The following is a 13,244-nucleotide window of genomic DNA, read 5'->3' on the forward strand; positions in this document are numbered from 1 at the left end:
TCCCTCTCTCTCTAGCCCTGTGCCTCTCCCTCTCTCTCTAGCTCTGTGCCTCTCCCTCTCTCTGTAGCTCTGTGCCTCTCCCTCTCTCTCTAGCTCTGTGCCTCTCCTCCTCTCTCTAGCTCTGTGCCTCTCCCTCTCTCTCTAGCTCTGTGCCTCTCCCTCTCTCTCTAGCTCTGTGCCTCTCCCTCTCTCTCTAGCTCTGTGCCTCTCCCTCTCTCTCTAGCTCTGTGCCTCACCCCCTCTCTCTAGCTCTGTGCCTCGCCTCCTCTCTCTAGCTCTGTGCCTCTCCCTCTCTCTCTAGCTCTGTGCCTCTCCCTCTCTCTCTAGCCCTGTGCCTCTCCCTCTCTCTCTAGCTCTGTGCCTCTCCCTCTCTCTCTAGCCCTGTGCCTCTCCCTCTCTCTCTAGCCCTGTGCCTCTCCCTCTCTCTCTAGCTCTGTGCCTCTCCCTCTCTCTCTAGCCCTGTGCCTCTCCCTCTCTCTCTAGCTCTGTGCCTCTCCCTCTCTCTGTAGCTCTGTGCCTCTCCCTCTCTCTCTAGCTCTGTGCCTCTCCTCCTCTCTCTAGCTCTGTGCCTCTCCCTCTCTCTCTAGCTCTGTGCCTCTCCCTCTCTCTCTAGCTCTGTGCCTCTCTCTCTCTCTAGCTCTGTGCCTCTCTCTAGCTCTGTGCCTCTCCCTCTCTCTCTAGCCCTGTGCCTCTCCCTCTCTCTCTAGCCCTGTGCCTCTCCTTCTCTCTCTAGCTCTGTGCCTCTCCCTCTCTCTCTAGCCCTGTGCCTCTCCCTCTCTCTCTAGCTCTGTGCCTCTCCCTCTCTCTGTAGCTCTGTGCCTCTCCCTCTCTCTCTAGCTCTGTGCCTCTCCCTCTCTCTCTAGCTCTGTGCCTTTTACTTTCTCCTGCCGTCCCGCTCAGCCTTCTCTCCTTTCTCCATCCACTCCCTGGCCTCCAGATTAGTTGTGGTTATTTATTACATGTCTGACAAGCAATAACATTTCAGAGCCCATTGACTTTTTCCACATTTTGTTACGTTACAGCCTTATTCTAAAATTGATTAAATTATTTGTTTTTCTCATCAATCTACACAAAATACCCCATAATGACAAAGTGAAAACAGTTTTTCAATTTTTTTGCTGAAATACCTTATTTACATACGTATTCAGACCCTTTGCTATGAGACTCCAAATTGAGCTCAGGTGCATCCTGTTTCCATTTATCATCCTTGATGTTTCTACAACTTGATTGGAGTCCACCTGTGGTAAATTCAATTGATTGGACATGATTTGGAAAGGCACACACCTGTCTATATAAGGTCCCACAGTTGACAGTGCATGTCAAAACAAAAACCGTAGAGCTCCGAGACAGGATTGTGTAGAGGCACAGATCTGGGGGAGGGTACCAAAAAATGTCTGCAGCATTGAAGGTTCACAAGAACACAGTGGCCTCCATCATTCTTAAATGGAAGAAGTTTGGAACCATCAAGACTCTTCCTAGAGCTGGCCGCCCGGCCAAACTGAGAAATCGGGGGAGAAGGGCCTTGGTTAGGGAGGTGACCAAGAACCTGATGGTCACTCAGAGAACTCCAGAGTTCCTCTGTGGAGATGGGAGAACCTTCCAGAAGGACAACCATCTATGCAGCACTCGTTCAATTAGGCCTTTATGGTAGAGTGGCACATGACAGCCCACTTGGAGTTTGCCAAAAGGCACCTAAAGGACTCTCAGACCATGAGAAACAAGATTCTCTGGTCTGATGAAACCAAGATTGAACTATTTGGTCTGAATGCCAAGCGTCACATCTGGAGGAAACCTGGCACCATCCCTACAGTGAAGCATGGTGGTGGCAGCATCATGCTGTGGGGATGTTTTTCAGTGGCAGGGACTGGGAGACTAGAAGGATGAATCTGAGCAAAGTACAGAGAGATCCTTGATGAAAACCTGCTCCAGAGCACTCAGGACCTCAGACTGGGGCAAAGGTTCACCTTCCAACAGGACAATGACCCTAAGCACACAGCCAAGACAACGCAGGAGTGGCTTCGGGACAAGTCTCTGAATGTCCTTGACTGGCCCAGCCAGAGCCCGGACGTCTTCCTTTCAAACATCTCTGGAGAGACCCGAAAATAGCTGTGCAGCGATGCTCCCCATCCAACCTGACAGAGCTTGAGAGGATTTGCAGAGAAGAATGGGAGAAACTCCCCAAATACAGGTGTGCCAAGCTTGTAGCGTCATACCCAAGAAGACTCAAGGCTGTAATCACTGCCAAAGGTGCTTCAACTAAGTACTGAGTAAAGGGTCTAAATACTTATGTAAATGTAATATTTCCGTTTTTTATTTCTAAAAACCTGCTTTTGCGTTGTCATTATGGGGTATAGATTGATGAGGGGGGGGGGGGGGGGGGGACTATTTAATCAATTTTAGGATAAGGCTGTAACGTAACATAATGTGGAAAAAATCAAGGGGTCTGAATACTTTCGTATGCACTGTATCTGTTTATCTGGGTTCACTTCGCTGTCCTCCCAAGCCAAACCCATCTGGGCTAAATGAGCTCCCCGATCGGTGTGGCAGTTTGATTGGTCTTGTCTGACCGTCAGTTGTATCGACTAGCCTGGTGCTAGGACTCTGGCGGCTGGGCGGCGACTGATTTGGTCACAGATGTAGGCCTACTATGAATTGTTGTGGCAGCTCTTCTGTATAAGGTAAATTATTTGGTTGGCTAGCGTTAGCCAGCGTTATCCATGACACCATTATTTATTACCCTGTAGGGAGACAGACGGATCAATAGGCTATTTATTTTACAGCCTAGCCAATCCACCAACAGATATTGGGAGTGAATATTGGAAGTGAACAGTCTCTTCTGTGAAAAGGTTGTGTGTGTGTGTGTGGCTTTGTAAAATGGCCCTGTGCTGTGTGTTAGGCTTTAGACAGATGGGGAAATGGCAGAGCGAGAGGTGGGGTGGACGGAGAGATCAATATGTATGTAGACTGAGAAATGTGATTTGAAATATTCATTCTGCTCACGTAATCTGATTGCACATGCACTCACATGCATGCAAGCAAGCACGGACACACAAACACACACACACACACACACACACACACACACTAATTGCACATTGACACTTCCATAGTGGCCTTTGAGTAATAGGAGCGGTGCTGAGGCGCAGGTCAGAGGGATAGTGAAGAGGTCTCCAGGGGACTCTGCAGTGGCAGTGCAGTGGTGGGCTTCTCCTCTCCGCTGATGAAAAGTTGGCTTTTGCAGCAACCTGCTTTCGTCTGCATCAGCAAATGACTGACCTTGTGTGTGGTGTGTGTGTGTGTGTGTCCTCCTTCGACACAGACACACACACACACACATGCACACACTCATGCATCCACTGCGCACACATTTTTTGTATTAAGTGTGTTAAGTATGGGAGTTGAAGAGGCTCCCTAATGGCTCCAGCTGAGTAACGACTAAGCATCTCCATCGACCCTCTCTTAGGTGTGTGTGTGTGGGTGTGTTGTGCCTGTGTGTTTGATTAACACGTCTCCCTAGGCTGGTTTAATTTACAGTACGCGGCCGAGATGGGGCTCATTAAAGCGGCCAGTTCTCTCTCTCTCGCTCCCTCTCTCTTTCTCTCGCTATCTTCTCAGTCCATCTCTCCCATCTCTCTCTCACACACACACACACACACACACACACACACACACGCCGACACTTCAGAGTAAAAATTGCCTCACGTAAACATTGGGCTGTATTTACGACCTCTTATCTAAACCCATTTCAGTACAGTTGTATTGGACGAGATAGAGACCCGCACACTGTCGAAAAAATAAATAGATCCAAAACTGAGGCTTGAATGCAAAATAAAGATGTTTATTGAAACATCATGGTGCCCAAAGAATATATTATAGTGCAAGAAAGTGCATATATAAAAGGTGAAAATAAAACACAAACGTTTCGGCCTCAGGCCATCATCAGTGTTTATTTTTTTATTTTTTTATTTTACCTTTATATAACTAGGCAAGTCAGTTAAGAACAAATTCTTATTTACAATGACGGCCTACACCGGCCAAACCCGGACAACGCTGGGCCAATTGTGTGCCGCCCTATGGGACTCCCAATCACGGCCGGTTGTGATACAGCCTGGAATCGAACCAGGGGGTCTGTAGTGACGCCTCAAGCACTGAGATGCAGTGCCTTAGACCGCTGCGCCACTCGGGAGTGTAAAATATAGTTGTATTGAAATGACGATTCGCAAGCATATTGAAAGCATGTTGACTTGCAGGCAATGAGGTGTGTGGATAAGAAGACCAATAGACTTTCATATTACAGCAGAATTGTCAGTGAAATATTATTAATATTATATAATATTATGGGGGGGGATATCTCTTTCGGACACAGCATCAGAGAAAAAAAGAGAACTGAGCACGCCCCCATTCTCATCGACGGGGCTGTAGTGGAACAGGTTGAGAGCTTCAACTTCCTTGGTGTCCACATCACCAACAAACTATCATGGTCCAAACACACCAAGACAGTCGTGAAGAGGGCACGACAAAGCCTATTCCCCCTCAGGAGACTGAAAAGATTTGGCATGGGTCCTCAGATCCTCAAAAAATTCTACAGCTGCACCATCGAGAGCATCCTGACTGGTTGCATCACCGCCTGGTATGGCAACTGCTTGGCCTCCGACCGCAAGGCACTACAGAGGGTAGTGCGTACGGCCCAGTACATCACTGGGGCCAAGCTTCCTGCCATCCAGGACCTCTATACCAGGCGGTGTCAGAGGAAGGACCTCAAAATTGTCAAAAACTCCAGCCACCCTAGTCATAGACTGTTCTCTCTGCTACCGCACGGCAAGCGGTACCGGAGCGCCAAGTCTAGGTCCAAAAGACTTCTCAACAGCTTCTACCCCCAAGCCATAAGACTCCTGAACAGCTAATCATGGCTACCCGGACTATTTGCACTGCCCCCCCACCCCATCTTTTTACGCTGCTGCTACTCTGTTAATTATTTATGCATAGTCACTTTAACTCTACCCACATGTACATATTTGTCACGCCCTGACTCAGGGAACTCGTATATGTTGAGTCAGGGTGTGTAGTTTCTATGTTGTGTATTTCTATGTTGTAGTTCTAGTATGTCTAGATCTATGTTGGCCGGTGTGGTTCCCAATCAGAGGCAGCTGTCGCTCGTTGTCTCTGATTGGGGACCATACTTAGGCAGCCTATTGGCACTAGTGGGTTGTGGGATCTTGTTCCGTGAAAGGTATGTTGTTTGTGTCTACCTTGGACTTCACGTTTCGTTTTGTTTATTGTTTTGTCGTTGTGTTTATTAAGTTTAAATAAACATGTATGCATATCACGCTGCGCCTTGGTCTGACCCCTCTATGAACGAACGTGACAGAAGATCCCACCAAACGAGGACCAAGCAGCGTGCCCAGGAAGAGCGAATTGCCATGTCACAGGTGGGCAAATGGTGGTCATGGGAGGAGATATTTGCAGGGAAAGGGCCATGGGCAAAGGTAGATGCCCAGGCAGGAGAGGAGCAACGGCAGCACAGAGGAAGCCGGTCGAGGAAGAAGCCCGAGAGACAGCCCCAATAAAAAATTTTGGGGGGGCTAAGAGGGTGGTTGGCGGCTCCTCTGTGGCTCCCCCGTACTCACGCGAGAAGGCGTATGACTGGGCAAGCTCCATGTTTTGCGGAGCTACGTACTGTGTCGCCAGTGCGCCGGCACAGTCCTGTACGTCCTGTGCTTGCACCACGCACGGGCCGTGCGAAGATGGGCATCCAGCCAGGACGGGGTGTGCCGGCTCAACGCTCCTGGTCTCCAGTACGCCTCCTCGGTCCCGCCGAGGGGTTGTGCCAGCCCTCCGCTCCAGACCTCCAGTCGGTCTTCGCAGCCCGGTCCGGCCTGTTCCTGCCCCTCGCACCAAGCTAGTGGTGCGCGTCGCTAGCCCGGTCCGGCCTGTTGCTGTCCCTCGCACCAAGCCAGTGGTGCGCGTCACCAGCCCGGCCCGGCATGTTCCTGCCCCTCGCACCAAGCCAGTGGTGCGCGTCGCCAGCCCGGCCCGGCCTGTTCCTGCTCCTCGCACCAAGCCAGTGGTGCGCGTCGCCAGCCCGGCCCGGCACGTTCCTGCTCCTCGCATCAAGCCAGTGGTGCGCGTCGCCAGTCCGGCCCGGCCCGGCCTGTTCCTGCTCATCGCACCAAGCCAGTGGTGCGCGTCGCCAGCCCGGCCCGGCCCGTTCCTGCTCCTCACATCAAGCCAGTGGTACGTGTTCCTAGTCCGGTCCGGCCCGTGCCTGCTCCTCGCACCAGACCAGTGGTGCGGGTGTCCAGTCCGGCACCGGTCAGCTGCTCCACTCCGGACCCAGAACAGTCCGCTCCACCGGTGCCTGATCCAGCTCCGGTTAGCTGCTCCACTCCGGAGCCAGAGCAATCCGCTCCACCGGGGTCAGTCCAGCTCCGGTCAGCGGATCCACTCCGGAGCCAGAGCAGTCCGCTCCACCGGTGCCCAGTTCAGCTCCGGTCACCTGCTCCACTCTGGAGCCAGAGCAATCCGCTCCACCGGGGTCCAGTCCAGCTCCGGTCAGCGGCTCCACTCCGGAGCCAGAGCAGTCCGCTCCACCGGTGCCTGATCCAGCTCCGGTCAGCGGCTCCACTCCGGAGCCAGAGCAGTTCGCTCCACCGTCGTCGGGTCCAGCTCCAGTCAGCGGTTCCAGTCCAGACCCAGACGTCAGCCCCTCTCCAGGTTCGGGGTCTCCCACACCAGGGTCCAGACAGGGCTTGGTACTTCGTCGAGGTCCAGACCAGACCAGGGGCGCAACAGGGAGGCGGAGAATCGGTGGTTGCCACGCCCGGAGCCGGATCCGCCTCCGAGGCGGAATGCCCACCCGGCCCCTACCCTGTTATGTTTATGTTGCGCGGTCGGAGTCCGCACCTTTGGGGGGGGGTACTGACACGCCCTGACTCAGGGGACGCTTATATGTTGAGTCAGGGTGTGTGTATTCCTTGTTGTGTTAGTTCTATGTTGTAGAATCTAGTATGTCTATTTCTATGTTGGCCGGTGTGGTTCCCAATCAGAGGCAGCTGTCGCTCGTTGTCTCTGATTGGGGACCATACTTAGGCAGCCTATTGGCACTAGTGGGTTGTGGGATCTTGTTCCGTGTGAGGTTTGTTGTGTGTTACCTTTGGACGTCACGTTTCGTTGGTTTATTGTTTTGTCGTTGTTTATTAAGTTTAAAATAAACATGTATGCATATCACGCTGCGCCTTGGTCTGACCCGTCTATGAACGAACGTGACAATATTACTTCAACTACCTCAACTAGCCGGTGCCCCCGCACATTGACTCTGTACCGGTACCCCCCTGTATATATAGCCTCCCTACTATTATTTTATTTTACTTCTGCTCTTTTTTTCTCAACACTTTTTTGTTGTTTTATTCTACTTTTTTATTAAAAATAAATGCACTGTTGGTTAAGGGCTGTAAGTAAGCATTTCACTGTAATGTCTGCACCTGTTGTATTCGGCGCATGTGGCCAATAAAATTTGATTTGATATCGCACCACGTCATTCCTGCAGTCTCACATCTATCACTATTGACTGCAGGTCACTATTAGGATCCTTTAAGGAATTTTAGTAGCCTGCATCTCCATACTCAGGTCTTCTCTGCTTCAGTCACTCCTGCATTTGCCTGGTCTCCAGGACCCAAATTAAGCAAGCTATTTGCTAGTTAATAGTTAGCAGTATGGCTTAAGGGTCTGTTCTTCAACCATGCAACTTTTGTTATCACAGCTAAAGCAGAACCAGTCTGGCACCTTGGGGTAGTTTTAGTGCTGTCTGTCTGTGTTGTAGGGGTTGTTCTTGCTCTATGTGGGGTAGTTGTAGTGCTGTCTGTGTGAAGAGGTTGTTCCAGTGGGGCTCAGGTTAGCACGGCCCAGATGAAGCCGTGACCCTGTAGATCCTCGTCTTGTTTCACTCATAAATCACCACAACACCTCCCAGACCTGAGACACTTGTCAGGGGCTGGGCGCTCTCTCTTCTCCCTCACTCTCTCTTTCCCTCTCTGTCTGTCTGTCTCTCTCTCTCTCTCTCTTTCTCAACGTCATCCGCTCACTCATCCCTCGCACTTTCTCTTTCTCCCTCTCTCTTTCTCTCTCTCTCTCTCCTGTCTGTGTCAGTAAAGGCATGTTGTGTGTGATGGATAGAAGTAGAGCGTATTGCAGAGCCTCATCTAAATTCCCATTGATTAGGAGCAGTAATTAAAGAGTCCCGGGCATGCCTGGCCTGGCAACTCACTCCACCCATCTGTCTTCTCTCTTTGTTTCTCTCTCTTTCTTTCTCTCTTTCCCTCTTTCTCTCTATCTATCCATATTTTTTTTTTGTCCTTAGGCCTCATGTAACCTTTCTGTCTCTCCCTCCCTCTCGCTCTCCCTTCCTCATTCCCTCTCTCTCCTTCTCTTTCCCTCTCCCTCCCTCTCTTCTGTGTCTGTGTAGGAGCTCTGTGAGGACCCTCACCTGTTTGTGGATGGGATCAGTGCGCACGACCTGCACCAGGGCCAGCTGGGAAACTGCTGGTTTGTGGCAGCGTGCTCCAGCCTGGCCTCCAGAGAGTCCCTGTGGTCCAAAGTAAGTGTGGGGGTGGAGGGTTGTGCGGGGGTGGGGGTGGAGGGTTGTGCGGGGGTGGGGGTGGAGGGCTGTGCGGGGGTGGGGGTGGAGGGCTGTGCAGGGGTGGGGGTGGAGGGCTGGGTGGGGGTGGAGGGCTTTGTGGGGGTGGAGGGCTATGTGGGGGTGGAGGGCTGTGTGTGGGGGTGGAGGGCTGTGTGGGGGTGGAGGGCTGTGTGTGGGGGTGGAGGGCTATGTGGGGTGGGGGTGGAGGGCTGTGTGTGGGGGTGGAGGGCTGTGTGGGGGTGGAGGGCTGTGTGTGGGGGTGGAGGGCTGTGTGGGGGTGGAGGGCTGTGTGTGGGGGTGGAGGGCTGTGTGGGGGCGGAGGTGGAGGGCTTTGGGGGGGTGGGGGTGACATGACTGTACACACACGTGTGTACCCATTAGGCCAGATTACCTGGTGATGAAGGGGTAAACAGGGGAAAGCTCATCTCACCAGAGGCATCATTAGGCCACATCAACACCTCTCTATAACACTCTCAGTAGAGTTGGAGTACACTACCACGGTCCTCTGTGGAGGAGGCACCCTTAGCTTAGAACTCCGTCTCTCACTGGGGTTTAGGTAGAGTATCATAATAGACTTTGCTGGTCCACTCAGTTGTGTTAAAGGAATGAATGTGCGGGTATCTAGCATTCTTTCATGACGTCTTTTTTTATACTCTACACCTTCCGGAATGTGTGTACCATAATATAGTTCTAAAGCCCTATTTGCACAGGACTAGTACTATACATCGGTTATGTCATTATTTCCCCAGCATGTCCGTTTTTCCAGTGGACGGGGTAGTTTTACCAAACTACCCTGTTATTCTTTTTTTTCTCATTCAAAATGTAATGTTCTAGGCGTGAAGATATTTCAACTTGTCTAGGGATAGCCTAATATTGGCCTAATGGTCTATAGTTCAGAGAATGTCAAAATAATAATGCATATCAATAAGAACCATGAACTGTAGCCTTTGAAGACATTTAATTAACTGACATATTTGCAGATTAAAAATTACTGACTTGGCAGATTCGGATGGGACAAAAATTACGGATGTGGTGATTGGTGCTCGTGCACATAATTGCATTACCTGAGCTCCCCCAGTAAAACTTATCCTGTACAAATAGGGCTTAAGCTTTATTATAAAACATTATGAAGGCTTTTACATGCTTATAACAACTTAAGCCCTAAGCCCTATTCGGAAGGGATACGTTTTACTGGGGGAGCTCAGGTAATGTAATTATGTGCACGAGCACCAATCACCACATCCGTAATTTTTGTCCCGTCCGAATCTGCCATGTCAGTAATTTTTACTTGGCAGGAAGATTATTATCCCAACCCTAAAAACCTAAAGTTTTTCGGCAAACTCCCAGGTCCTCTGATAATACTTATCCCGTGCAAATCGTCATCCCTGTGTTATGAGGGATATTACATAGTTTAACAGGTGCTGCACCCAGTTTGGGTAAGAACATGGGAACAAATTGATGCTTAAAACAAAGTGATATGCACGTAGCCTACAGATGAATGATCTGTTTTGTCATATATCAACTTTCCTAGTGCCATACTTCTCTTTTAAAAGATGAAGTGGATGATATTGTGCCAATGAATTGATAAATTGCCAAATGCTTCAGGTAATTAAATGTCTGCATAGGTTACAGTTCATGGTTCTTATTGAAATACATTATTATTTTGACTTTCTCCGAACTGAAGTACATTAGGCCAATAGCAGGCTATCCCTAGACATCTGAAATATCTTCACACCTAGAAGCGCCTCCAGGCCTCCATCATAAGGGTCAATTTTGAATGAGGAACAAAATGTATTACAGGGGCAGTTTGGTAAAACTAATCCTGTCTGAATCGTCCACTGGAAAAACGGACACGCTGGGGTAAAAATTACATAACTGAGGTTCTATAGTAATACTAGTCCTGTGTAAATAGGGCTTTAGAAAGGATTATACCTGGATGCTTTAAGTAAAGTATTACCACTCAGTTATTTGCTTTTGACTGTTGCTCAGGACAGTGTGGCTCAACAGGGGAAGACCGAGGGGAGACCTAGTCTGTAGGTGGGATTGCCAGACAAGATTTGTAAGCATGTTGCATCAAGAAGAACTTTGATTTCATGAGTGTGTGTGTGTGTGTGTGTGTGTGTGTGTGTGTGTGTGTGTGTGTGTGTGTGTGTGTGTGTGTGTGTGTGTGTGAACCATGCGTTTCCATGACAGCCTGAATGTGATGTTAGCAGTGCTGTGATGGTTTAGTGACACGGGGCAGTGGTGCATACAACAACCAAGAGGTAGATCCCCCAGGACGCTGGTATGTGCACAGGCCTAGCTAATTAGTATTGGTGCAGTGTGTGTGTGTGTGTGTGTGTGTGTGTGTAGTGTCTGTCTGTGTGTGTGTGTGAGACAGGCAACTGTAAGTATGAGAGGGAAAAAGTGTGACTGTGAGCTGATATTATTGAATAAGGAAGAGAAGGACAGTGGAGACGCGATCAGATTGATAATTACACACTTAAGACTGCAGGCCATTCGCTTAATTGAGACTCAGGAGACTGTCACTGTACTCTGCTGCTACTGCGTTTCAGTTCCACCTTGTCATTACTGACAAAAGGAATGGAGATGAGAATTATTTTGGAGAAAAGCAGTCAACTGCAAAGAGTGAGACAGTCGATCTAACAGGTGGCTGGTAGTGATTTCAGGCATTCATTTGTGCCTCTGTGATGGGTGGGTGTGTGGATGGGTGGGTGTGTGGAAGAATGGGTGGGTGGATGAGTGGGGTTGTGGATGAATGGGTGGGTGGATGAGTGTGGGTGTGGATGAATGGGTGGGTGGATGAGTGGGGGTGTGGGTGCTGCCCATCTCTCTCCTCTCTTCTCTTTCTGTCTCTCTCCTACATATTCTCTCTTTCCCTTCCCCTCCATCTCTCGCTCTCCACTACCCGTCTCTGTGGAGGACACCCCCCCCCCCCACCCGTGGTCGTTTGTCATCCGGGCCAGGGCCAGACGGAGATGGATGAGGTAATAGGAAGCCAGTCTGGGTCGTGTTCATTAGGGCACACCATAGCAAAACATTTTGCACCGGAAAACGAAAACAAGCTTCTTGGATGAATTTCGGCTGTTTTCTGTCTGTTTCCTTCTGTTTGTTGTCTAATAAATAGGACCCTGTTGTCCACTAGGGCATTATGTTTCTGCTGCCACACTACAGTACAACATCCCCCTCTGCTGCCTGCAACCTCAGGTGGGAGGAGAACGGCACCACACACACACACAGCCATGACCCCCTCAAGGTCTCAGGTCATCTGTGACGAGCCTGCTCGATTGTCAGACACCAGTAGAGAAAATGGCATTCGTAAGTACACACACACACACGCATGCGGACAGACAGACATGTGCATGGGCGCGCGCACAATTTGTAATAGAATAACATTGTATTGCTAGTCTGTTAGAAATGCCACAGAGAGAATCGTTTTGTCTTTTGTTAAGATTTATTCAGATCAGTAATCCATTTCAACAGCACATAAATGACCTACAAGTAGTAATTCTCTAATTAGTTGCTTTAGTCATTTTATGGTATCAAACAAACATTACAAGTAATGAATAATCACATCTCTAGACTTGACTGATGCTACAGTATGGCTCTAAACGCTGTATCTTTCATAGTAATTTCAACATCAGACATCAAAATGCTCTGTTGTTTTGATCTGCTACAAGTACCTGAATCCCTACGGAAAACCTACCTGAAGTAGACAGTAGAAAAGGACATATTGCAATCCAAAACAAGGTTCTGTGTTATTGTTTTGAGGCCGGTCGTACCATGTTAAAACGGAAGACAGGAAGAAAAAGAGATGGAAGAGAGTGGAAGGAAGGAAGCGATTGAGACAAGGGAGTGGTGGTGTTGAGGTGTTATCCTTCCTCCACCCCTGAGGACGTGAGGGGTTGTTGTCCCTCTGGACGCTCGGTTTGTGTGTCCTTTCCCCTGTGGTCGCAAGTACAAACTACTGCAGGCCACATTAAATCAGCCATTTGTCTCGCAGGCCGCCAATTTGTGACCCCTGCCCTAACCCGAACTTTACTTCCTAATTAGTTTGAAACTAAAAACGAAGTTGTGCTCTGACAAGGGAGGGTTGTAGCAGAAAAACATGATGAAAAACCAAAAAAGAAAGTACTTGCTTATAAAGCCAGATGATCAAATGAAAGAAAAAATTACCAAAATCCCCGCCTAGTACCTTGCCTTCCTGACGCCATTTCCTCCTGCAGTCTTCACTTCTGGTCCACCTGGAAGCTGATGGTGCATTCAATGACGTCGGGACCAACACCATCCTCAAACGCCAGCAGGAAGTACATCGTCTTCCTCACCTTTGCTAATTCGGCAATCCGCTCGCCAAACTCCTGTGCGTCGGCCTCGTAGTGGTGCACGGGCGTGTCGTCGCCATTGCCCTCGGCTCGCCAGAACACCCCTGCTGGCTCCAGCAGCTGGCAATTCATCAGGTGGGTGAGGTCGGGCGTCCAGAGCTGCGAGGTGGCAATCACGGTGAGGCGGCCCGGGCGTGACAGCCGCACGCCCCAGTGGGTGAAGCGCGAGGCCTGCTGGGAGAAGTCCAGGCAGTAAACGGCCTCGTGGGGTCAGAGGAGGCGCTCAA

The 13,244-nt window shown here is 49.9% G+C and overlaps 1 protein-coding gene and 1 pseudogene across 2 annotated transcripts in view; one reads left to right on the plus strand and one right to left on the minus strand.

Annotated features, from left to right (window-relative positions):
- Positions 1-13,244, plus strand: part of LOC311142856 (calpain-5-like) — a gene marked incomplete at both ends in the record, with an annotated part of 56,089 nt that overhangs the window by 8,433 nt on the left and 34,412 nt on the right. The window contains one exon of the mRNA XM_084178555.1: positions 8,462-8,593. Within this exon, the coding sequence (XP_084034681.1) occupies positions 8,462-8,593 (132 nt within the window). The remainder of the gene's footprint in view (positions 1-8,461; positions 8,594-13,244) is intronic.
- The window catches only part of LOC311142857 (olfactory marker protein-like), a 492-nt pseudogene continuing 112 nt past the window's right edge, over positions 12,865-13,244 (minus strand). Inside the window, exon 1 of the transcript in view lies at positions 12,865-13,244. This exon is cut by the window's right edge and continues 112 nt beyond it. The product of the transcript in view is annotated as an olfactory marker protein-like (transcript).

This window comes from Coregonus lavaretus, assembly GCF_964263955.1.
Source record: "Coregonus lavaretus genome assembly, chromosome: 15".
NCBI lineage: Eukaryota > Metazoa > Chordata > Actinopteri > Salmoniformes > Salmonidae > Coregonus > Coregonus lavaretus.